This window comes from Alternaria ventricosa, assembly GCF_023758065.1.
Source record: "Alternaria ventricosa strain BMP 2768 chromosome Unknown scaffold_11, whole genome shotgun sequence".
In the NCBI taxonomy this organism is placed as follows: domain Eukaryota; kingdom Fungi; phylum Ascomycota; class Dothideomycetes; order Pleosporales; family Pleosporaceae; genus Alternaria; species Alternaria ventricosa.
Window position 1 is genome coordinate 431615 of NW_026055691.1, and position 24975 is coordinate 456589.

Consider the following 24975-nt stretch of genomic DNA (forward strand, 5'->3'; position numbering starts at 1 on the left):
GGCTGCATTGATAACTATGGAGACTCTTTCGATGGAATGCTGTTTGCAGGGAAGGATGCCGGATGTACCGTTCCTGATCGGTCATTGTCACACTTTTCAGGGCCCGACCCGACCCAGCGATTTTAAACGACCCTGCATAACGACGTGCGCATTCGATGATCTATGCACCACCGCCGAGCTCCAACATCTCCTGGAAGGCTTCGTAGTCTTGCAAGGGGTTGTTGTGCTGCTCTTGCGCTGCGGAGATTGCGGGATCAGCCACGGTAGCTTTCACAGGCGAGTCCGTATCCGGGCTATGCGGATAGGTATTGTCCCACAGCCTGCGGATGATCATAGGCGCTTCGTTTTCGTGGTCGACGAATGCTCCAGGGATACGTGTACGAGGTACGCCGGCCGTCTCAGTCACACCAGTCACAGGTCGGGAGCTGGCTCTTGACCCATAGCCGCTACCATCGTAGAGCCCGGTATGCTCGCCCCAGGAACTATCACGCTTTCCCATTTTCACTTCCTCGGCGATGAGCCAACTCGGGTCAACATCCAGATATGCTGGGAGTTTTCCTGTAGCAAACGCCTCATCGAGCTCGTTGTCAGACACAGAGGTAAGCCCCGCATCCCGAATGATAGCGCTCAATTGTGACGCCAGCTTTTCTTCTTCTGCAGCAGCATACCTGATTGAGGTTTCACTGTTCCGTTCGCAGTCGTCTTCATCTTCATGGCAAAAGGCGAGCAGCTTGATTTTCAGGCGACACTCTCCGTCTGCTCGACGGTAGACGCTTGCCTGGTAGCCTTTCTCAAGGAGGAGCTGTGCATGCTGCTCTGGTGTCTTGTCCGTATTATTTGCATTCGAGACCTCGGTGATCACGTCACCTGATGGCTTATCCGGGTTTTTGTAGACTGGCGAGTCTTCCATACGACCCACACCAGACGGATCCTCTCGGGCTGATATCTGCCCTAAGTCTTCGCTCTTAGCAGAGAGTGAAAAGCAATCTTCTATAGGCAGATAGTCGGATCCTGGGTTTGGAAAACGAACAAGGGGCTCATTGAAGTAGACTGCAGCTTCCCGAAGACTGTCAGGCAGAGCGCTTCTTGTTGAAGCTGGCCTTTTCATCGCTTCCGAACCTGGTTCGTACGCTTCGATGTATGCTGGTGACGAACGAACCATGGTCTTTTCTGAGTCTAGAATCTTCTGGATAGGTGCTGGTGATGGTGGAACAGTGCCGTCTGGTATGAGCGACGAATCTGCAGGTGATTGCGGGATCTGTTCGTAGGATGATGGGACCGGTACCGGCGAGGAATGGTGGACATACAGACTCGAGGTTCGGGAGTTCATACGGTCAAGATCGAATATTGGTCTGTCTGGGGGAGACTCCTCGAAGTAGAGTAAAAGCGATGAGTTGAGGCGGTGCTTCGGGGTTAGAGGGCTCTAGAGCACACCGGGTCAGTACACTTCTCCATCGTAAGTAAAGATGCCTACACTGTCCATGAGGCAATCTGATGTGTCAGACTGCTTGGTTTTGGTAGGTGAGCGCAAGCTGCGTAAAGAGCCGATGCTCCGCAGCTTTTGCTTTCGCAACGAGCCCATTAGACCTTTGCGCATTGATGGACTCTCTCTGATAGGCGATTCGTCGCTAGAATCCGGTACAGTTGAGCTCGCGACTGGCGAGGATGGTCCTGGAGTCTCACAGCTTGGTGCATTGTTCTCGTTGTGCTTAGCGGAGCAGGGCGGCGGGATACTTGACAATGTCAGCATAGTAGAGCAGAGATAGAAACATCTCCGACTCACGGAGCTATACTCATTCGAGAGAAGATGCCCGTAAAGCTCCTCTTGGCACTGATTAGGCGATCATGAGGCATAGTGGCTGTTCGTCACTATCCCAGTCCTGTACTGTAGGTTCGGCAGTGTGGTTGAGGCTACGGGGTTAGTCGAACGGGTGAGGCCACGAGTGTGTGGGATCTGTTGGGGTCGGCGCTCTTGACTTCTGACCCATGTTTGTTGATATACACGTCTGGTCCTGCCGAGTTGACTCTGTGTACTTCAAGGTGGCAAGTTCCAAGGTGTATGGTGGTCTGGGCAGGATCAACCCCTCTACAGATCGAGCGGATGCAGACGACGCGCTCATAAAAGACTCTAAACATATTCATTCCGAGAGCAATAACTCAGGGTATTATTTTCACTGTTCTGATGCTGAAGAAACCCGTTCAACGAGCTCGTTTCTCATGATTCCATGATAGAGATGCAACATGCTTGGGTCTTCGTGCTGTCGCTTGGAGGTGACAAGCGTTGACATCGAATACCGCAGTGGGTAAAATCACTCGATGCACCAACGTGCCGACGATGGCCGCTTATAAGACATTGGAGAATAAACGTTAAGTCCGGGAAGACGTTGACGAAAACGCCTGGCTTGAGCTTGCACGTGATGACTGCGGGCCGTGCGCGGGACCCTTGCTTAGCTCTTTCACGTCGCGGTCCTTAGCATTCCTGGAGTGCAAGAGCATCGCCAACCACCGACACCGCCCTTCACCCAATTTGCATCCGAATCCCGAAGTTGGAGTTACAAACACATCGCGACAACTGTTGCTAGCTTCAACTGCGCCACTCCAACGCCGTTTTCGACCAGCCACAATGGCGCGCGGCCGCCCATCGCGAGCTGCAGCGCGTCGCAGTACGCCTGTTCGCAGCGCAACACCCCAGCAAGACAGCGACGAGGATATGATAGATGCACCAGAATCGCGCGCCGACACACCCAAGGAAGAGGAAGAAGATGCTGAATCAGCAGCTCAGGGCAGCGACGAGGAAGCCGCGCCCTCTGAGCGTTCGCCGTCTCCAGCAGTCATCCAGCCATTTCCGCGCAAGAAGCGTCTTGGTCGCCCTCCTAAGAACAGGCCGCCGGACTGGAATGTCATCGAGCCCGACAACTCTGAAGGCGGCACACCCGTCAAGCGCAAGCGAGGACGGCCGTCTGGCGGAGGTCGAGGAAGGCCACCAAAGGGAGGGCCGTCGCATACCACGCGCGTTCCCATAGACAAAGAGGGCAACATGATGGATGTAGTCAACGATGAGGTGGACCTACCAGAGGATGAAGAGGGCGAGCAGAAGGTCGACAAGCTGGGTAACCTCATGGGTGGACGAGACTATCGTGTGCGCATATTCACCATCAAGGGCAGGGGCGACAGACAGTACATGTTGTCGACTGAACCGGCCCGATGCTGTGGGTTTAGGGATAGTTATCTGTTCTTCACCAAACACATGAAGCTCTACAAGATCATCATCGACGATGCTGAGAAAAGGGACCTGATCGACCGCGACATCATCCCTCACTCCTACAAGGGTCGTGCTATCGGTGTCGTCACAGCAAGATCTGTCTTCCGCGAGTTCGGCGCGCGTATCATCATCGGCGGCAAGAGGGTTATTGACGATTACTACGTTACAGCAGCAAAGGAAAGCGGCGCAGTCGAGGGCGAGCTTGCAGACCCCAACGACAGACTTCCACCTCCAGGGGAACCGTACAACAAGAACCAGTACGTTGCTTGGCATGGTGCCAGTAGTGTCTATCACACCGGTGTGCCCAGTGTACCTACTGCAAATGGCAAGCCTGCACCTGGAAAACGGAAGGTCAACATTACCTCTGCCAACTGGCAGTTTGAGCATGGTCGCGCTGCAAGGTATGCATAAATTTTACGCCTATCTATGACTATCAGGACTAACATACACTAGTCGATTCAACTCAAACCTCTCCAAGCTACGGAAAGCAAATCTCACCGGCGTCTACGACCCACATACCAACCTGATGTGTTATCCAAAGGTTACACAGCCAACCCATGCACGTTGGGAGGAGGTTCCTGCGGAAGAGACGGACGTACCTCCACTCGTTCGTCGCAAATATCTCGTGGTCGACTCGGTCTTCCAACAACCTCCCTTCGCCGGCTTGGGCATACCTGGGCCCGACGGTGACTTCGTCGATGTCGGTACCAACGGTCTACCCACCCTGGACGACGAGGACAAGTCGAACATGAAGCCCGAAGAACTACAAGCGTTTGAGCAGATCAAGGCTGAAGAACAAGAGTGGCGCAGCCAATGGGGCGGAGAGAGCACTGACGGTGCGAGAGTGAAACCAAAGATTGGTTTCGTGGGCGTTCCGGTTTGAGACATTCAAACCAAGTTGATGTCTTAAAAACTGTTGTGCTCACATAATTTCTTTAGATACCACTGCTGAATCCAGGACGGCGCGAGGTTGCGAATGATGTAAAAATAGTTGCCATACCTGAGGCTGGGGGTACGACTCGATACACCTCAGTATATGCTTCTTCTTGACAGCAACAACCTCATCGGTCATGGTTATCAGTCTTACCTTCGGTGCATCTCGATTCATTATTAATAATGTCGGAGTTTGACTGATGTACTACGTTAATGTCGGAGCTCTACGGTGACGATAGGTGGAGGACCAGGCGCTCCTTGATAGAGAAATGCCGATATATCTTCCACTTTCTGCTCGTTCACTGCCTGTTTGTATGTGTCTTTTTGATGTCATGCGACAGCGAGTGACCGCCTTTGCACACAACATGTTCCGTTTTCTCGGCGTCGATACATGACTAGCTCTGTGTGTACAGGTTTGAGGTAATAGTTGTGGTCACTCTCTAATCATGTGTTTGTAAGCTGAACCTGTATCTTTGAGCAGCATCTTACTCTTCATGCTGAATCTGGCGATTGCTCTAGGTGGTTCTCGCTTACTTCATAAGTATTCCGAGCATGTCGCTAGGTGCCCAGTCTTCTAGTTCATTTCTTGATGGCCGAGCTGGGATAGGCAGCAGTTTGACGGTGCTTGCCTTGCAACCATCCGGGATACAAACGCCTGTCGAAGTGATCTAGGCATCAATGCTCGGAATCTGAAGAACACATATTGCACATGAAACATAGGCACATATGACCATGGTAATGACGAAGACTATCGTAATGACCTTTTGTGGTTATATTGATTTCTCGTTTTATGCTGCGGCCTGGAAACATACGCATGACAATGAGACTTCTTTAATGATGCCTAGCATAGTTGCTGGCACTGTGTGCGTGGCAGCAATTATCTCGATGTAGAGGTCGGCGCCTAGATCAGCTTTGCTTTGGTTGATTAGGTTCGATATACGGGAGCTGGTTCGTCCACAAACATCTTGGTTGTTGCCATTGCGTGGCCCGCATTGGACGAGGACGCGTAGGCGGCAGTATTATTGCTGTGATGATCTGGTACTGAGACAGCTATCCAGGGGCAAATAGCATCACGATTGTCGTGAGCATGCTCCCTTTTTTCGTATCTCGGATCGTGCCGTATTGGTTGGCTTCGTGAAGGTCAGCCGACAGCCATATGCTTTCTCGCGATGAACAGAAGCCATTCACTCCATGGCAATACTAATCAGAGCCGCACGTAGTTCTGTACAGCTCATTGGAGCATGCCGTGTAGGCGGTAGTATTACTGAGGTAGATCCCATGTACTGAGTCAGGAACGTGACGAGTTCGATCTGGACCGTTGGATTGGAGGCGGCTCCGATCGATAGGTCCGAATTCTGGTGCCTGAAACGGTGACGAGTCGGCCTGTGGAGCAGCGCACGATGCCCACGACAAAGTACGCTTGAGACGCTAGCCCAGTATTACGCAGCCCGTCTTTATTCGAGACTGGAATCCTGCGCATTCAGTCGATTGCGTAGTGGCAACGGACTATGGGACGACCAGACGACGATAAGGCAAAAGTAATTTCGGTGCCGCATGATGATGAGTGCGGCTTAACGAACCACCGGCTTGTCATTTCTTACTACCGGAGAGCCTCCGTCTCACATGTTCGTGAAGTCCGAATGGAAACAGCCAGAAACCCACCAGGGATCCTTTGCTTGAATAAAGCCGGAAACCAATGCCTCGTGTGACGCTTCAGTTTGCAGCAGCAATAAAGAAAGGAAGCTAAGGCTAAGCTTCTATGCACATTCCCGGTGCTTCCACGAACAAAGGAACTTTACCCCAGGTTGCGCAAATCTTCCGGCAGTAGGTCGCACTATGGAAGGTGGTTGTAGATTGCAAGGTTGTGTGGGGATATGAAGATGTGTGGGTGGAATGCTTAGCGACGCGGCCAAATAGATTGCAACTATGGGGTGCAGATGCTTCGAGAAGGAATGGCTTCGGGCCTTCATCTACACGTGCCTTGGGTGAAGCATACGAGCATATTGCACGCAATAATTTGGGGGGGGGTGCGTGACTGTGAAGTCGATCCGGAGGGAGATGGATGCAGCGCGGCGTAAGGGCGTATTGGGTTTGGCTGACGGCATCTTACGACATGCTACATTGAACTTGTTTCGCGTCGCCACTGAGGTGCAGCGAGTGATACAGGTGGGTCGGTGAGAAGGCTAATATCAGCTTGTGCTACGCCGCGACTGCACGTCGGAGTTGGATGAGGCCGTTTACGCCTGCTTCAGAAGGGGGCAGAAGGCCGTGGAGTAGCGGCGCGGCCATCTGAGACTGGTAGCGACGGCACAGCGACACAGGAGCGAAATCCGAGCAGCTGTAAGACGAGTGCAACACACTCCCCTGACTTGGGTCGTGAAACGATGGACGGCCCGCGGCTGATGGCTGAGTTCCTAGCGTAGGGGGGCGTGTGTCGGAGTGGGCACAATTAGCTCGGCCCCGATGCGGGCAAGCGTTCAAGGGGTCCAGAAGTGCGCTTGGCAGCTGCCTATTAAAGGGTCCGTAGATGCCACCTGTCCTCAGCGCCGCACAGCCCGGGTCCTAGTGATAATCACCCACTATGCCCACTCATAGATCCATCCTACATCGACTTCACCATGGCTCAGTACACCTTCGACTCTAGTCTCTTTTCCCAAACCATCAACAACTCCGCCATGACTTCCACACCCCTCCCCCCACCATCAGTCGAGGTCATGCCTACTACTATCAAAATGGAGATGATCGAGAACTACGACCACTCACCCTCACCCGCACACCACTCGTCCAACTCGTCGGAAGCATCACAAACACCAGCGCCCGAGAGCAATGGCTCAAAACCCGTCAAGAAGCGCAAGTCGTGGGGGCAGGTGCTCCCCGAGCCCAAGACCAGCCTGCCTCCACGGAAGCGGGCCAAGACCGAGGACGAGAAGGAGCAACGACGCATCGAGCGTGTAAAGCGCAACCGCCTCGCCGCCCACAACTCGCGCGAACGGAAGCGTCAAGAGTACGAAGTCCTCCAGACCGAGAAGGACGAGCTCGAGGCCAACATGCAAGCCTACAAACAAAAGATGGCTGAGATGGAGGCCGAGCTGAGATATTTCCGCTCCAAGTACCCCGGCGAAGCACCCCAACCTGTCTTCGACCTCGCTACACCACCCCGCGATACCTTCGACACCATCTGCCCCGCGCAGATCCCTACATCCTTCCCCAGCCCAGAGTCAATGGACTCGATGGACTCACCCCGTGACTCATCGTGCCAGCCTGAGACTCCCCCATCAAGCTTTGAGGCTTCTCCCGAATTCGACTCGACACAATATCCTGCCGCGATATTGTGCGACCTGCCGTGTCAGTCGACTTCGGGAGCCTCTCTACAGGCGACCTGGGCCTACCTCTCTCTCTTCAACCTTACGCTCCAGTCGACGAAAAGTCTGTCGTCATGGAGAACTTCTTCGACTTCGAACCGTTCCCAAAGTGCAGTCCAACAACGACTGCTCCCATGGAACCCCCTTTTAGCATGGTCGATTCTTCTTCAGTCGATGCCTTCGGTCCAACATCCTTTGACCACGGTTCTTACTCAAACTCTTACGGCTTTCTTGACGGCTTTGATGCAAAGTTCAACGACTTGCAGAGTGCCTCTGGCGCAACTTCGGTTAGCGACGAGGCCCTCGCAGCGGGACAACTTTAGCACTGACGCCATCAAGAGATCCACCAAGGGGGCGAAGAAGCAAACCGAGTTGGTGGATGGTGGCTGTGGATCACGAATGATGAGGTCTTCCAGGCCTAGACAATTGGGTCGGCGTACGGTTCGGTCATTGAGGTTAACAGGGGCACTGGGTTGGGAAAATATAGAGTGTGGCATCACTACCGGGCGTCGGACGGCGTCATGAGCGTGTATACTCTTGTAGCAACAGTTTCGTTTTAGACTTGGTAACCATTCTGGATATCGCTTCCTGGATAGGCTATGGCGGACAAAATTCACCAAGGGCTGGTGCCTTTATCTAGCCAAATACCACGATCTACCACTTCAGTACTTCCTCCCATCGTGATGTTTCCTCATTGTCTTTGATGCTCTAACCTCCTGATGTGCTTTTTGTTGAGTACCAAAGTACCAGAGTACCCCACTGCCGCTCCACCAGGGCCACCGATTCTCCACGATTCTGCCCCCTTCCAGCTTCCCACGCTAACCATCCCAACCCTCCGCTTCGGACTCCGGCTCAGCTGAGGCGAGACTGACTTCGCATGCAGGCTGACGCCAGCCGCCTCCACTCAAAACTACTTGCCCAGCAGCCACGATGACATGAGAACCAACTTATTTCTAGGTCGCCTAATGACGTGACCGGAGTACGTACACAAGGTCTATTCATAGGACGTTACGGATGTTTGACTTCCGCGAACTCCGTCAATACGAGCGGCGCGGTCACGTATTTTCACACGGCTCAGCTCGCCCCGTACCTATGATAGACGGACGAACGTGAAATTCGGCCTTCGCGATTGTGCGTGAGGTTTATCGGCCTTCGCTTACGAGGTCTACTAAGCCTTCAACACCATTTTGGCGTCGCAGGGAACATGGCCTGCGAGAACAGCATGTACACCGCACGAACATTCACACCGCGTTTTGGCCCCACCAACACAGGAATCTAGAACCACATGCTGTTAAGAAGATCATCTTTGAATTGTTTGACTTCCATTCGTTACTTTCGTAGCTATCTAGGGGCCCACGCCGCTTGCAAGCATGCAATGCAATGCAACGCAACTACCGATGTTACTCGCAAAAGTCCGTTGTCACTTGTAGATGTTACTCCCTTGCTTTGCTTTACTAGCTAGCTAGCTAGCTAGCCAAACCCCTTGCTGGTACCGGGGATGTTCTCCCTAGAGGCCGAGCGCATGTCTGTCGCTCTTCGCTCTTGTGGTGATAGCTTATTTGGTGACTTCGTCGACAGGCGCGGGCTTGTTCGAGTCGGTGGCGGGGGCGCCTTGGCCGGTGTGGCCTTTCTTTGGTGCGAGGCCGCCGCCGGAGGCGTTCATGCCTTCGATAGCTGCGTCGTGTCAGTGCTTGCGTCTTTTGCAGTTATGTTTTCTTCCTTCGTTGTGGTTTGGAAAAGAGCTTGGGATGCGGAGAGGGGTAGGTGGGGCGGCCGAGTCGTACCTTCGCCCTTCTCGATTTCAGGCATGGGAGCAACGTTGTTCTTGGTGTGCTCGAGGGTTGACTGGTATCTGTTAGTCTCAAGCTTGAGATGTGCGATGGTATGAGGTTACGTACGTCTCCAGAGGCGCCGTGGACAGCGTCCTTGCCGACCTCGATGGGGCCGTTGTCTGAGGATCCGTCTCCGTTGCGAGGCATGATGAAGTATGTGAGTAAGGTTTGGTTGGTGTAGTAGTAGTTGGGCTTGAGCTGAAAGTAAGAGCAGTGGAAGATTTGTGAGTGTGAGTATGAGGGGTAAGAAGTTCTCGTCGCGATCAATTTGTGTCATCGCGATGATGTATTTTGCTGTGATGTCATGGTGGAGAAACGTACCTGCAGAGCGGGTCACAACTACGCACAACACTGCCTCACGATCATCACGAGCTCGAGTTTGTTTAATGAATACTTCTTGGAATTAGGTAATAGAACTCGCAGTGGTGGCTGCATAGGCATGTATCTGCAACGGCTTGTAGAGCATGATCGCATCGTGTTCTTTGAATGATGCGTATGTAGCCCGGGCAACTCAGGCGTCCTTGTGAAACATCAAACCCTAGGATAACTCTTCGAGAGACTGAAGCTCTGATTAGTATTTCTTGATCGGCTAGAAGCCGAGTTCCTTGATTAAGCCCTGCCATGGCTTCCCAGGTGGTCCAAGTACGATGGGTTCTGGGGTTGGGTGAGGCACGGTGCAGCCATGTGACGAAACTGCTACGCTGGAAGCCAGCTGGGAAGTTGCTGGTGCGGAAGGCATGGCTGCGCAGATCTCAATGTCTGTAGCGGGCGCAACACCTGCTCTATATCAGACGACAGTGGGGCAAGATACGTCTGAGATATGACCGAAGTCATGCTGGAGAGCATCGAAAGTTCTTAACTTGAAACTGTAAGGAGTACCGTAATTATTGATCCTGTGTCAACTGGTAGGCAAAGAACAAGGCGACAGCTGCGAAATATGCTAAACATGCACATGCAACCAGAAGCCTATCTTGCGCTTCTGACCCATCCGACCACACCAACACTATATCCTACTAACCCACCAACCCTTTCACGTTCCCTCTTTGCCTCTTCTTGCCACTTCCTCAATTCGCCCACAAGCTCAGGATCCTTGACCACAATGTCTCCATGTAGTCGCAGGAACACACTCATCCAAGCCTGTACCAGCTCGTAGTCTCGACGTTCTTGTAGTCTCGCAGTCAATGCCTCAATGAAAGTTCGTAGCTCAGTGTAAGGCTCCGTCGTGTCAAGGGTGCGAATTGCGATGTCAGCGGCCGACGGAGGAAGGGAAGAGAGGTGGCTTAGGAGAGGTGTATATTGGCCAGTCTCGGTCGCATGTGCAAGGTGACGGCTGAACACATCAGTAGCCGTGGCGGCGCTAGAACGCGAAGCAAGCGCGGAGCTGGAAATACGAGATTTGGGGTCTTGGTCGAGTGGTGCAAGAGCAGTGTTGTCTGCTCCCTGAATTTGATTCTGACCAAGGGATGGGAGGAAGAAAGGCGCCTTCTCTGGCGCTTTGGGAGCCTCCTTGGGCTTGTTGCGGGCACGGATGACATCGAGATGTAACAGTGTCTGCCAGCGAGATTTCGGGACTAAGCTGAGTGTTGTGATCTTGTCGCTGAGTTGGTCCATGACTGGCACTGTAACTTCGTCCTGATCCTCGTCTTCTGCCTGCTCTTGTGTCGCAGCGTCGACGACGGCGACACCGCCCTCGCCAGATGCTGTCGGCGCATTCACTTCGACAACATCATTTTCTGTTATTTGGCGGGTTGAAACATGGGTGAAGAGTGTTCGGTTTGTCCAAATGTGCACACCAACCTCGCCATCCAGCCCGGTAGCGAGAAACTCGCCCGAAGGTGAGAAGGCCACTGTGTTACACTTTCGGCGAAGTTTCATGGCGTCGATAAGATGGCCCGTCGGTAAGTCCCATACCCTGACTGTGGAGTCAGAGGCTGCAGAAATGATCCATCGGCCGTCGCTCGAAAATGTGTAGTCGAGAGTCTGCAACGCAGCATGGGACTTCGATGCCCATAGCTCTCGAATGAGTTTCTTCGTGGTAATGTCCAATACACGGATTGAGCCATCGTCGCAGCTCAGTGCTATCAGATCACTGTTTCGGTGGTAGCGTAGGCCGTGAATCTTTGTCATGGGGTACCAGTCGATCTCGTGAAGTAATATGCCGGTAGCGAAGTCCCAGAACTAAAAACGAGTTAGTGTTAATCAGCAGTGGGAGAAATAGTTACTTACCTTGACTTTGCCATCATCGGAGCAGCTTATCAGCGTACGGTTCAGGCCATCTACGGCAAGACCAGTGATAGCTCCTTTGTGTTTGCCTTCGCCCTTTGCAAACTTCCGTGGCGAATCGTCTGCAAAGTCCATAACCTCCTCGGCCTGTAGCTGTCGGAGTTTGTATTGTTTGGCTTCCGCTGGTGTGAGTCGAGCGGGAAACCTGCGACGGAATTGGCCAGACTGCAGGTTGTACATGTCAATGGAGCCACCAGCGGAACCAATCACAGCAAAGGTGCCGCAGGACGAGATTGCAACACTCTTGACCTCTGTACCATCGCCTGTCTCGAATGCCCATCTACCAGCCCTTTTGCGCCCCCAGAACCAGGTTCTCGCAGTCTTGTCACCAGCGTGTCCTGTGACAATGCTTTCCCATCCAGTCATGTTGACCTCGGTAGCTTTCTTGTCCTGACCCTTGACCTTGGATGAATTGGTCCAGATGCCAGCTACACCAGGCATGGCGCCCATACCACCATCGCGGTTGAGAGAACAAGCCATGCAGGTGATGGCTGGCGCTTTCAGGTCTTCCAACTTAATGTGGTGCTTGGAAGTCTCGGCGTTCCCGTTCAAGAGGCCCATCTTCTTCGCTTTCTTCTGGAGAGCACCCTGGCTGAGCTCTGTGCTTTGCCCGTCGCGTCGCAAACTCCAGCCCCACAAGCTGCGGTCTTGACTCGAGCTAATAAGCCATTTGCCAACATCATCGGAGCCGTCTGAGTTGGAGGGGAGGAAGCGAAGAGTCGAAACTGGCGCAGCATGGCCGCCACGGGAATGCAAGATGCGCGGTAGGGGCGAGAAGGGGGTTTCGTCGAAAATCCATGTCTTTAAAGAGTTGTCCAAGCCACTTGACACAATTACAGCCTGTCCGGCGAGGAATTCGATCTTGCTGATGCCGCCACCTACACCTCCACTGACAGCCGGGGGTGGGCCATGAGCTCCCCGCAGAGTACCGGTCTTGCGACCGCCTTTGTTTAGGTCCCAGAAGGTAACGTCGCCGCTCTGAGTGCTGGCTGTCGCCATGACGCCGTCTTCACGACCATCATCGCCAGCACCCAGTCCGTCGGTCCTGAAGGAAATTGATGTCACTGGGTATTTCTGCGAGCCACCTGTGTTCAGGCGCATAACCTCCTTGTCGGCGCGAATGTCGTGGATTGTAATTGGGCCGGACTTGTATGCGATAGCGAGGAGGGACAAAGCGGGCGTCGGCTGTAGGGCGGTCACAGAGCCGAAGTCTGCGGCTGGCGGGAGAAGCGTGTATAGCAGCTTGGCAGTGCTGAGGTTCCAAATCTCGACAGAGCCGTCCTTTCGGCCTACGAATATCTTGTTCAGATATGTGGGCATGTTGCAGATGCAGCCCGAGAGGTCACTGGACGATGCGCCGTGGAGGGTCGTGTAATGCTCGCGGGTAGCTGTCCTCCAAACCTCGAGCTTGTACTTGCCGCATCCTACTATCCATTCTCCGAGAACGACCAACTTCCTGATGCGCTGTATGCCGCCGCGTGGTATCTCTAGCTCAGCAATCTTTTTCCCGCGCTGGTATACCCACACGCCGCGCTCGTGTTCTTTCTTGTAGCTTGACCAAGCTGCAAAGACGACCTTGTTCCATGCTACTGTGGCAGTAATCTCCTCGGGGGTCTGCGGTCGAGTTATGAAGACGAGATTGAGTCCGCGCTTGAGGTCGTACGTTTGGAGAGAGCGGCCGACTGAGGTTGTGATCTGGAAGGTCGTCTTGCCGAGCGGGAGTGCTGTGAAGGGAACGCTTGTAGGCGATACAAGGCCAACTGTCTGTCACGGGGTCAGTTGTGCGCAAGTGCTTGGTCGCGCTGTGCAAGCTTACTCGGAAGGGCGCAAATATCTTGGACTGGCGGATCTGCGATGCGACGTTCTTCTCACTTTCGCGCCGTGTTCTCTGGCGCTTGGCTACTGGGCCGCTGCTGGCACTCTGCTGTACCTTGGGGCCTGCCATGTTGGGTGTAGGTTGGGAAAGGACGACCGGAGCGCATGCATCAACTGGCTGGTGTTGCAGCCGGCGACGCGACCAGAACTTTTTCTGCGGAGATGAGATGATCAGATAAGATTAGATTAGATCGCGTGACGGCGCCAAGCGATCGACTCAGGGTCCACCGCCTTGCATAGCAAAAATAATAGCGACAAGCTTCCATGCTGTCTGGTGAGTTATTCTCGACATTGCAGCGCATATACACATCAGCAATAACGCGCTCCCAAGGCATCGGGGCTTGCTCAACTACGATCGGCCCCGTCTGATCATCTTCTACAAACATGGGGACGCGGAACGGGGTACCCCCGAAGCCTGGGTACAAGTCAACCTGGGCGGGCGCCGTTCCGATGTGATGTGCAACACGTGGCGCGCGTGTAGCCTCGCTGCAGCCCGAAGGTGGACATCTAGAGCTCGAAACGGCACAGCATATGCAAGTCTGTCCATTAAGATCGTGGCATTCGACCATGCTGCCAAGTTGCGCTGAGTGACGTACCGTGTCGTGAAAGTGTTTCGCATTTCCTGACGTCTAGAGACTCATCCTCTACTGCGCTCCGGAGAATGAAGACGCTGTGAGGATACTGTCGCCAAACGTCCACTGTCCATTTCCCCCACGGCGCACGGGTGCAAGGCGTACCGCGTAGCATGGAGCAGCCACTCTCCCGCACAGCCAGTTCCGAGAGCACACGATCATGGCAACAGCTCTCCAGTGCGAGCGGCGCATCTGCAGGCGGCCAGAAGGCAAGATCGAGCGAGCCTGAGACGGGCGGGCGCAATGTAGAGCGTCCCAGCGTGTCCGTCCCCTCGCTCGGTGCCGCCGCGATTCGACAGAGCTTGCCCGCACGCCGCCCGTCCAAGGCATCTGATAGCAGCATCTTTGAGTATTTTGGACATGCCTGGTCTGGCTCCGCTCTCGACGACTCGGATGCCACGCCCACGCTAGAGAGCACCCGGGGAAGTCTTGCAAGCGCCCCAGTTAATCCTCTGCTGCTGCCGGACTCCTTCCGACAGCCGCGATCTGACGCGGGCATTGCAGCAACAGAGTCGAAGCGACTATCAATATCCTCATTCGTTTCTGCCATTTCCAACCGCGGCTACAGTTGGAGTGGAAAAAGTTCCGTGGCGGGCTCAGAACCAGACGGTACGTACGTCATGGGCCATCACGGCCGCGCCATGAGCTTTTTCACATGCACACTCCAGACATTCCAAGTTGACCCACTGACCCTACCCAGCCAGAATGGACAACCCACACGGCACCACGACGGCCACCTCGTCGCTCTCCGTCACTACCTCGAGCCAGAATGGCAGTCTCGGCACCAAAACCTCGCCTACGCAATTGCTCTTCCCCCAAGACCAGCCCGCCAACAGCCAGACGGCGAGCCCCAACACCGCCCCGGCCCACCCCGCCTCTCCCCACGCCGGACAGCCCCCTCTATCGACGCAGCCCCGCCGCTCGCGAAGCCGGACAGCCCAGAGACGCATCAGCGGAAGCACAGCGACCAGCAGCAGTCCGGCAAGCCGGGAGATGAGAGAGAAGAAGCCGACCAAGGGCATAATTGGCGTGTGTGCGCTCGAGTCAAAGGCACGCAGCAAGCCTGCGCGCAACATCTTCGGCAAGCTGGTCGACGAGTTTGAAGTTAAGATCTTTGGCGATAAGATCATCCTGGACGAGGCCGTCGAGAACTGGCCTGTCTGCGATTTCCTCATCTCCTTCTTCTCCGATGGCTTCCCACTGGACAAGGCAATCGCCTACACCAAATTGCGAAAGCCCTTCTGCGTAAACGACCTACCCATGCAACAGGTGCTGTGGGATCGCCGTCTGTGTCTTGGTATACTGGATAAACTCAACGTTCCTACGCCGAAACGTATTGATGTCAGTCGCGACGGTGGACCAAAGCTACCTTCGGCTGAATTCGCCAAGGCCCTGTACGAAAGAACGGGCCTGAAGCTGGAAGGGCCTGAAGATGGCACTGGTGGAGGCTCCCCGGCTCCGAAATCCGTTGAACTCATCGACGACAACAACACGATCCGCGTCGACGGCGTTACTCTTACCAAGCCATTCGTTGAGAAGCCAGTGAGCGGCGAAGACCACAACATACACATCTACTTCCACAAGAAAGATGGAGGCGGCGGTCGGAGACTGTTCAGGAAGATCAACAACAAGAGCTCAGAAAAGGATGAAACTCTCGACGTACCCAGGGGCATTCTTGAGCCGACAGGCAGCTACATCTACGAGCAATTTCTCCAGGTAGAAAACTCAGAGGATGTTAAAGCATATACGGTCGGACCAACCTTCTGCCATGCCGAAACAAGAAAATCGCCTGTCGTTGACGGTCTTGTTAAGCGCAATCCTAGCGGCAAGGAAGTCCGCTATGTTACAAAACTCAGCGAGTCCGAGGCAGCGATAGCAGCCAAGATCTCCGAAGGGTTTGGACAACGAGTGTGTGGATTCGATCTACTGCGCACTGGAGATCAGAGCTATGTTATCGACGTCAACGGGTGGAGCTTCGTGAAAGATAACGGCGACTACTACGACAAGGCGGCCAATATTCTTAAAGAGATGTTTTTGAAGGAAATTGCGCGAAAACAACGCAAGGATGCCGCTCAACACGCGGCTGCAGATGCGCAAGCTGGTACAGATAGTGCTGGCAACTCTATAAAGGGCGCTTCAGGCCATCGCAAGACGCTTGGAAAGCTGTTCAAGAGTCCAAGCATGTCAAGAATGGGAAACCATGCTCACAATCTTCAACATATGCGCCAGTCCAACACGATGCCTTCGTCACCTGACACATCACTCAGCTCTACGCCCATCGCATCCTCACCTAGTTTCGAGAAGCCCAACCCCGCCTCAGTACTGAGTCCCGCAACAATCACCACTACCTCTACCTCGACCCCAGAAGGTCCAATGTCGGAACCCGAGATTACGCTTCCGCCTGCCTTCGATGACGATGACGACCTGCATCTTGAACAGGAAAGGTCAATGTCGGAAGATCATCTGGAAGTGCCTCCTCCGGCAACTGCGGCGCAATGGAAGCTCAAAGGTGTCGTGTCAGTCATTCGCCATGCCGACAGGACCCCGAAACAGAAGTTCAAGTACACGTTCCATTCTAAACCATTCGTCGACTTGCTCAAGGGCCACCAGGCTGAAGTATTGCTGATCGGAGAGATAGCGTTGCAGAGCGTGAGTGATGCAGTTAAGGTAGCTCTAGATGAAGGTCTCGAGGATACTAAGAAGCTGCGCGAGCTGCAACTGTATCTGAACAAGAAGGGCGCTTGGCCTGGAACCAAAATTCAAATCAAGCCCATGTTCCGCAAAAGACGGAAGGAAGAGCTGCTACCTGGAGAGACTCTGCCCGAAGAGGTACCGGAAGCCCCAAAGCCAGAGTCAACAACTGCTGAGGGCACGGAAAAGACTGCCGCTACCGGCGAGGACGAACCGGAGCTACTCAAGAACCGAAGTGATTCCATGTCCGGTGTCACATTGTCTCGCATCACTGCGCAAGATAACAACATGATCCTTGATAAGCTCCAACTGATTATCAAGTGGGGAGGTGAACCGACGCACTCCGCTCGGCATCAGACGCAGGACATGGGCGCGAACTTCCGTAACGATCTTTTGTTGATGAACCGGGACGTATTAGATGATGTCCACATCTTCAGCAGTTCAGAGCGGCGAGTGACCACCAGCGCACAAATCTTCGGAGCGTCGTTCTTGGAGAAGGAGCAGTACCAGTCTGAACACATTTCAGTACGCAAGGACCTTCTAGATGACTCGAACGCGGCAAAGGACGTCATGGACAAAGTTAAGAAGAAGCTCAAGACCTTGCTACGCGCAGGCGACAAAGCTCCGCCTCAGTTCGCATGGCCAAAGGACGTACCAGAGCCATACATTGTCGTTCGGCAGGTTGTGGATTTGATCAAATTCCACCAGCGTGTCATGAACCACAACTTCAAGAAGATTGAGTCAGAAGCCATTTCTTCACTAGCTGCTTTGAACTCTCCACCATCGGAAGGACAAACGTCAGGGCAGTCCCAGTACACTAATGTCAATCACATCCAAACACGCTGGTGCTGTAATGAAGGGCCAGAGTTGTTCAAGGAGCGATGGGAGAAGCTGTTCAAGGAATTTGGAGACGCAGACAAAGTCGACCCAAGCAAGATCTCTGAGCTATACGACACCATGAAGTTCGATGCTCTCCATAACCGCGCCTTCCTTGAATGGGTGTTCACTCCCGATGCCAGCTTCGTGGATGAAGACTCGGTTGCAGACGGATCGAAGCAGACCACACCCGACAACAGCTCGGCCAAGTCTATACCGGTTGGTCCGACACCGTCAGATGCGCAGCTGAAGGCCGAGGCAAAGGAGCAAAGCGCGGAGAAGACCCATGACCGCGGTAGCCTCTCCCACCGTATGGGTTTCAGGCGCAAGTCCGAGATCACCGTCAAAGCCCCAGCGCCTCCGTCCTATGTACACGAGTCTTATTTCAAGCTGTACTCGGGTCTTGGAACTGCAGCCTCCAAAGCGCAGACCGATGCGAGACTGGTCAAGCTGCGCGAAATGTATCACTTGTGCAAGGTTTTGTTCGACTACATCGGGCCACAGGAATACGGTATCGAGAGTGAGGAGAAGCTAGAGATTGGCTTGCTCACATCGCTACCACTTCTCAAAGAGATTGTTGGAGACCTAGAAGAGCTTCAGGCATCTGACATGCCAAAGTGTTTCTTCTACTTTACCAAGGAGTCGCATATCTACACACTGCTCAACTGCATCCTGGAGGGCGGTATCAAGACCAAGATCGAACGCAATGCTATCCCAGAGCTCGACTACTTGTCACAGATCAACTTCGAGCTGTACGAATCGGAGAATGCCAGTATCGACGATAAGCCGCATACCTTCAACTACAGCATTCGCATCACACTATCGCCAGGATGCCACGCCTTCGCTCCGCTCGATGTGTAAGTAAAAGAAATCTACGCAACGCAATACGACCGTCGCTAACATGGACAGACAACTGGACTCACGCCATATGATCGGGTTTGCACCACGTCGCAGTCTCACTCTCCACCAAGACTGGAAAGAAGTTCTCGAGACTCTCCGGGCAAAATTCCACACGTAAGCACAATGCACCTATCTCGGATTGCGCCAGAAACTCCTACTGACGTCGTCTAGTGTCAAACTTCCCAAATCCTTCGTTGCCATCGACCTCAGTGAGAAGGTGCCCGAAGCTTTTGAGCGAAGCAGCAGCGTGAAAGGCAAAGAGCACAACATGACCGAGAGCGAAGAGCGCGGCAGATCCGACGAGAGAGACGAAGACGCCTCGCATATCCCCATTGCAGATGCACATGGCAACATCATCAGCCCTGGAGAGATTGTGAGTCCGGAGCGCTTGGCGCTAAACAAGGAAATCAGCCCCGCCGGCTTACCGCCGCCAGCGATGGATGCCGAGAAAGAGTAGAGATGAGAGGAGTCATTCGCTTCTAGATTGGGAGGCTATTTACGTATTTCGCATTCGCATTCGCTGCATGGGCTGGTGTTTGTGGGTAATTCTATCACACTGGGTGGCGTGTGGAGTCTCTGTGCAGTATGTGGCTTTTACAGCAGTTCTGAACGCATCGCTAGCATTTTTCCATGCATGCTACATACTGAGAAACAGATACGGTTTCTCGCTCAGCTGCTGTCGGCGCTCACAGTCATCTTCGAGAATATTAAGCTCCATACTGCCATCTGTCTTGCCTGGAAAGCGTCCTTGTACATGGCCGGATACTGCCACTTGGGAACACTCCAGAAGAAGAACGCGAAAACCCATGCTCTTCCGGCCACTGCGCCCAACCAACTCTCTTTGATTGACTGTAATTCTCTCTGATAACCAAATGCAGGCATAAATTGTTGCAAGAAGATCGTCTCCGCCAAACAGGCAAAGAAGTTGACCATGAACCACCAGACGTCCGTCCACCCATCACGACCAATTTGCCAACTCACAACCCCATGAGATACCCCAGAGAGCCCAAACACGACAAAAGCAACAAACACTTTACACTCGTATGAGCCGGAACGGAAGTTGAGCTGGCGAGCAAGAGCACTTCCGATACACGTATACGGCTGAAGAGCAATCTTGTGCCAGAATCGAGACCAGAATGTTCTCAGCGAAGCGATGGATGAAGGATTGCCGAAGAGAGGAGGCCAATCACAGGGGCGGTCCAAGCCGATGCTGACGAAGAAACTAGCTAGGATGGCGTTGGTTCCGTCTAGGTACACGGCGCTTTGCCAGATCCAGAGGACAGATACGTAGGCCCGGATCATCAGGTCTCGCGTGGAGACGTCGTGCCAGTGGCGGAATAGTATTTGCTTCTCTTCAGAGACGTCTTCGGGGTATATCTCGCCGAAGACCGAGGCGACGAGAGCGGGTAGGATTTCGAAGTTGAGGTAGTAGTATATCGGCAGTTTTACTAGTCGTGAGAACAGGAAGACTGAAACTGGCTGACTAGACTTGTCTGTATCGCTGGTAGTGTTGGAGTCCGGACTAACACCGATGAGTTGCGGATTACCCCACAAGCGATACGTTGCTTCCCACTGGTGTCGCAACTGAGCAAACCGACTGGGGGATGGTGAAGTAGCAGGTAGCCGCGGAGCAGGCCATTGTCGTATGTAAAGTAGACAGATTACATGAGGGATGTTCAGCACCATGGCTTGGGTCCAGAGACTTGTCAGGCCGGGTATCCAGATGAAGTGTGTGGAGGATGTGATGGAGAGGGAGGCAAAGAGGAGGAAGAAAGGTAGGAAATAATATCGATGGGTTTGGCTGCGGCAGTGTAACGCGAGGTGGAATATAAGGATTGAGATGACTAGGCAAATGATCGGGATGAGGAGATGGAGAAGCATGATGATGGAGTGGGGACGAAAGTGGATGAGGAAGGAGCGAGGCCTTTCGGGGCTGTCTGCCTTCTTATCGGCAAAACACACTCGCAAGCTGACGCAGATTGTCAGCACGCTTCGAGGAGCCACACAGTTAAGTGCGCCTTGTCAACTGGTAAGTCTCCTCACTGGATATAGTCATGCACGCGGAGGTGCGTGTGCATTGAAGATACGATTCCACTTATTGCAACCGCCATTCCGTCTCGATTAGATCTCATGCTTTATCACACTTCAAGTGGGAAAGAAAGTTCAAGTCACATCACGGCAGACTAGGGTATCTTGGCCAAGTTTTTTTTTCTACTTCAGTGCATGTACGTACAACCAAACGAGTGTGTGATCAACCGAAAAGAAAGCTACAATAGTTCAACCAAGCGCACTTCCATCAAGAGCTTGAGAGTGAGATCTGGGCGTCACATCTAAGTAGACCTGGCATCAAGCGCATCCTGAATAGCCTGAACGTCCTCGTTCGAAAGACCAGTGAAGCTGATCGAATCGGTGCCCTGGGGGACGGGGTTACCAGCGTTGAACTTGCCAGTAATGACAGTGGCCAAAGTCATACACGCAGGGGGGATACCGCTGACAAGTATGACTGCAAAACGACGACGTTAGTACACTGACATGCTGCAGTAATAGAGCGGATCGGACTTACCACCAGGACCGGTTCCCTCGAAAGTCACGTCAGCTCCCTTGAGCTGATCGGCACAGTCTTGCCAAGCGGTTCCAGTGCCGAACTCCTCATCCTGGCGCTTGGATACGTAGCTGTGGAGTCCAGCCCAGTTTTCGCGGGCGTGGATGACTTGTGTGCCATCGCGGGCCCTCTTGCCGTTGATCGCAGTGGCGACACTGCCGGCAACGGTGCCTGCTGCGGAGACAGCAGCGCTCTGTGTGATATGGGTAAGGGTTCTGTCTTTGGTTGTGAGTGGGCGGACTTACAACAGCACCAATACCAGCAGCGGTAGCAGCAGGAATGGCGGCGAGGAAGGGCGCAGGGCAGTGCTGGGCCAATGCCAAAAGGGCAATGGGAGCAATGAGGCTTTTGGCGTTGGAAAGCATATTGAAGATACTGGATTGAAGAGTTCTTTGCTGGACTTGTTGCCTTGCTTGATGAAGAGATGTGCGTGCTGGAAACACAGTTGTATGGTGAACCAGCCAGGCTTTATACCTGGTTCGGCTTCCTGGACGAAATATTTCCAAGAGCTTTCCTTCAAGCTATCCGTCAGATTTTGATCAAGAAGCTTACTTGCATGTAAGACAGGTGCTTCCGTTAGTGCAGCAATTGGGGGCTGTTTAGTCAAAAGAACTCCCCCGATGAGGTGATTCAGTAGTTGTGACCTATCAAGGATAGAACTGATGAGCTTTGTAAGACTATCCACCCGTATCCATTATGTTGAGAGGTGATCGTGGGACGCCCAAGCCTGGGATCGTGCAGGAATGAAGTAAAACATTCCCGAGATCCCTTTCCGGCGAGGCATTATCCAGACGGGCATCAACTTGCGTGATGTGATTATGTCTTACCATCCTTGATAGATTCCGCGTAATACAATGGTATCGTAGTTGTAGAACAATGGTTACAAAGATGGGACGGAGCTGCATCCCTTTACCAATATAAGTCTGAACAAGCTACACAATGGCTGCAACACTTGCGTTCAATATGCATATCAATATTCTTTGCTTGACATTCCATCGATTGATCAACGTCATTACCTAGGTACCCTCAGGTGGCATCTCGATGCTCGGTTGACAAACGTCTCATACGTCCAATCGGTGTTGCCGCGAAGCATGTCATCTCATCAGAATAGTATCAACGACTGTAGTTCAGGTAAACGATCTGTCTTACATGAGTACATTTCGGCAAATTCCTTGGGTTAGTACGCATAAAAGTAACCCCTACAAGATCTATGGTGGAGGATTATCTTACGTTAGAAGTGCCTGATACGCCCCGCCCAATCACTGAACAGGCCATCAAATTTATCCATGGCATCTACATGCGGATACGAGACACACAGACTTGTGCAAAAGACTATAGATAATACTGAACTAGTAGGCTGACATTCGGGCTTGCGGAGACACAGATACCGAGAAGTGAAGCCGGGGGTGAGCTACTGTTGAGCTAGGGGGCAAACATGACAGCAGCTACAAAAAAAAGCATGAGATATTTTGCCTCAACGACCTTCTGCAGTGCAATGGAAACCCATCCAAGGTACGGTATGTATCCCACGACCAGGCCCATGATTTCGTCTCTCGTTACAAAGGTTCGCCCATCAGGATACATGGGAACGTCATCGACTTCATTGTTGTCACCTTTAGTGACTATGGACTGCCTATGTTACATTAGACGTGACGTCGATACACCGAAGTTGTGGGTGCAGTCTTACCTTGGCGAGGAATTATCATCATCTCCACCAATGTCAGAGACTTTGATCGCCCGATGAACCATTGGCAAAGCTCTGCCAGCGAACCATACAACGGGTATATCGCCGGCTTGGATATGATTGCTCCGATTGGAGAGGAAGAGTAAATCCCCTCTATGGAAAGCGGGTGCCATCGACTCCGAGATGACACATACCATTGGCACTGAAGAAGCGGTAAGAGCCGAAAGCCCTTTCCACATCATCAATGGTGTGCTCAAAGTGGACAAGATGGGTAAGAGGTGCAGCAAGTAGCAGCGTAATCGTCCGCTTTGGGATTGCTTGGCCGTTCGTCGAGGAGATGCTGGCATCTCCATCGTCCAATGCAAGTGATTGATGAAAAAACGTGTTGACAATCCCTTGTTCGACAATGTGCGTATCAGAATAGAGCTGGAGTTGCATACCAGAATGAAGCGGTGGCAAGGACATGATGTACGAAAGACCCAGAGTTTTTGTATCTGCTCATTCCCGAGCAGCGATGAGCACGATGAATCAGGCCGTAGTCTGAGGTGAAATCGCTGACTCATCTCCGTTTTCGGTACTCGCAGGTGGTATGAATATGGCATAGCTAGAGAATACCATAGCCATAATGGAGAAAACTAGAACAAGGATTGGATTGAGAATCTCGATTTGGGCGAGACACCGGTGCAGTAGTATTCTCCGTCTTCAGAAAAGATCTGCGCTGAAGCACAAATAGGAAATCGTCTGGGTAAATGCAGTTGGCAGCCGGTCAGCGTGACATGGCTTGCAGCAACATGAGATTTATAATCACCGAGACATTACCCTCGCTCTATCCTTGATACCAGACACATGCCGCGAGTTCAAGTCGTCTGCGGAGAAGGCAACAAGAGGTGTATGCGGATGATTCTGCCCTGGCGGCTTATGCCGAGACCACGTGCTGATGGACAAGCGGTCCAGGCAGCGGTTAAACCCGATCACGATGTTTGAGAGGGGTCTCTTGTGTAAGGGATGACATCGCAGATCGCATATAGCGAGTCACATTGTCTTAGCCAAGAGCTGCTGAGTTGCGCAGTTAATTTTTATGGCGCATGCGAGTTCCGACCTGCATCCCTCTCATTCTCCACCGAGCGGTTGACGAGGCATATCCATCTCTCTTGTCGCATTGTTCAGCTTTTACAACTGCGAATACTCGCACCCAACTTACCTCTGAAACCTTTCGGCATCCATTGTTCAGTTGGCAGTCGACATGGCGGCAGTTCTCGAGTTTTGCTCACTTCCTTTCAAGATTTCCGATGCCCCCATCGCGAATGAAGAGACCAGCATCTATGTCAGATGCCACGATCGGTTGTTCTCAAACGTCACTGTTGTGGATGAGAAAGGCCAAGAGCTCTTCGTTGGAGGAGGACCTGGGCCAATGAAGTCGTGGTCATGGCGTCGACAGGTGAAAGACACTTCGGGTGTGCCTGTCTTCGACCTACGACATCATGGGTCGGCAATGAAGAACCTCTGGACGGTGGAAAGTCCCGATGGTCAGCGTATAGCGGAGCTGAAACATGTCTCTTCTGGGCGCCGATCGGACCTTGACATGGTCGTTCCCACCGGAAAAGACAAGGAAGACGATGTGGTGCTGCAGGTCCGACAAAAGGACCAGAGCGCAATTACGACTAGGGTATTTTCCAAAGACGCCTGTATCGCCGAACTGCTGCTGCAAGAGTCGAACGATATCTCCAACCTCAGTCAAGTTGACAGAAGCTCTTGGAAGGTTCGGATTGCTGGTGGTGTGGATCCAGCAGTGGTAAGGCTCCTATCGACTGCTGATATGGGTTGAAGCTAACCGGTGACTCAGATCTTGATCATAGCTCTATGCCGGGCTGAGATGCATCATGTGTGGAGACAGTAGGATCTATATGACAGCATCGTCGCTCGAAATATGGAAGTCCTGGGTGGCTCGTCCCCAGGGAAGTATCATAATTGCCATGGCATTTCGCTTGTATTAGAGTGTTTATAAGGCCTCATTGTTCCTTCGGACTCTCGTTTCGCTGCCCT

At 52.9% G+C, this 24975-nt stretch overlaps 8 protein-coding genes across 8 annotated transcripts; 3 read left to right on the top strand and 5 right to left on the bottom strand.

The window, feature by feature from the left end:
* Positions 1–160: 160 nt before the first annotated feature.
* Positions 161–1483, bottom strand: J4E93_006632 (uncharacterized protein; the record flags this gene model as incomplete). The annotated part of the gene is made up of 2 exons (XM_049344544.1): positions 161–1423; positions 1475–1483. The coding sequence occupies 2 exons, from the start codon at positions 1481–1483 to the stop codon at positions 161–163; spliced, it is 1272 nt and encodes a 423-aa protein (XP_049198198.1).
* A 1140-nt stretch (positions 1484–2623) lies between these two features.
* Positions 2624–4145, top strand: J4E93_006633 (uncharacterized protein; the record flags this gene model as incomplete). The annotated part of the gene is made up of 2 exons (XM_049344545.1): positions 2624–3663; positions 3716–4145. 2 exons carry the CDS (start codon positions 2624–2626, stop codon positions 4143–4145), a joined length of 1470 nt encoding a protein of 489 aa, XP_049198199.1.
* Positions 4146–6813: 2668 nt separating this feature from the next.
* J4E93_006634 (uncharacterized protein) lies at positions 6814–7880 on the top strand (the record flags this gene model as incomplete). The annotated part of the gene is made up of 2 exons (XM_049344546.1): positions 6814–7540; positions 7612–7880. 2 exons carry the CDS (start codon positions 6814–6816, stop codon positions 7878–7880), a joined length of 996 nt encoding a protein of 331 aa, XP_049198200.1.
* A 1232-nt stretch (positions 7881–9112) lies between these two features.
* Positions 9113–9536, bottom strand: J4E93_006635 (uncharacterized protein; the record flags this gene model as incomplete). The annotated part of the gene is made up of 3 exons (XM_049344547.1): positions 9113–9231; positions 9342–9402; positions 9456–9536. 3 exons carry the CDS (start codon positions 9534–9536, stop codon positions 9113–9115), a joined length of 261 nt encoding a protein of 86 aa, XP_049198201.1.
* An 819-nt stretch (positions 9537–10355) lies between these two features.
* Positions 10356–13617, bottom strand: J4E93_006636 (uncharacterized protein; the record flags this gene model as incomplete). The annotated part of the gene is made up of 3 exons (XM_049344548.1): positions 10356–11567; positions 11616–13436; positions 13489–13617. The coding sequence occupies 3 exons, from the start codon at positions 13615–13617 to the stop codon at positions 10356–10358; spliced, it is 3162 nt and encodes a 1053-aa protein (XP_049198202.1).
* A 675-nt stretch (positions 13618–14292) lies between these two features.
* On the top strand, positions 14293–19103 carry J4E93_006637 (uncharacterized protein; the record flags this gene model as incomplete). Its single annotated transcript, XM_049344549.1, has 4 exons — positions 14293–14788; positions 14880–18603; positions 18656–18760; positions 18818–19103. The coding sequence occupies 4 exons, from the start codon at positions 14293–14295 to the stop codon at positions 19101–19103; spliced, it is 4611 nt and encodes a 1536-aa protein (XP_049198203.1).
* Positions 19104–19315: 212 nt separating this feature from the next.
* Positions 19316–20527, bottom strand: J4E93_006638 (uncharacterized protein; the record flags this gene model as incomplete). Its single annotated transcript, XM_049344550.1, has 1 exon — positions 19316–20527. The coding sequence occupies one exon, from the start codon at positions 20525–20527 to the stop codon at positions 19316–19318; it is 1212 nt and encodes a 403-aa protein (XP_049198204.1).
* Positions 20528–20976: 449 nt separating this feature from the next.
* J4E93_006639 (uncharacterized protein) lies at positions 20977–21613 on the bottom strand (the record flags this gene model as incomplete). Its single annotated transcript, XM_049344551.1, has 3 exons — positions 20977–21149; positions 21210–21441; positions 21494–21613. The coding sequence occupies 3 exons, from the start codon at positions 21611–21613 to the stop codon at positions 20977–20979; spliced, it is 525 nt and encodes a 174-aa protein (XP_049198205.1).
* Between the last annotated feature and the right edge of the window lie 3362 nt (positions 21614–24975).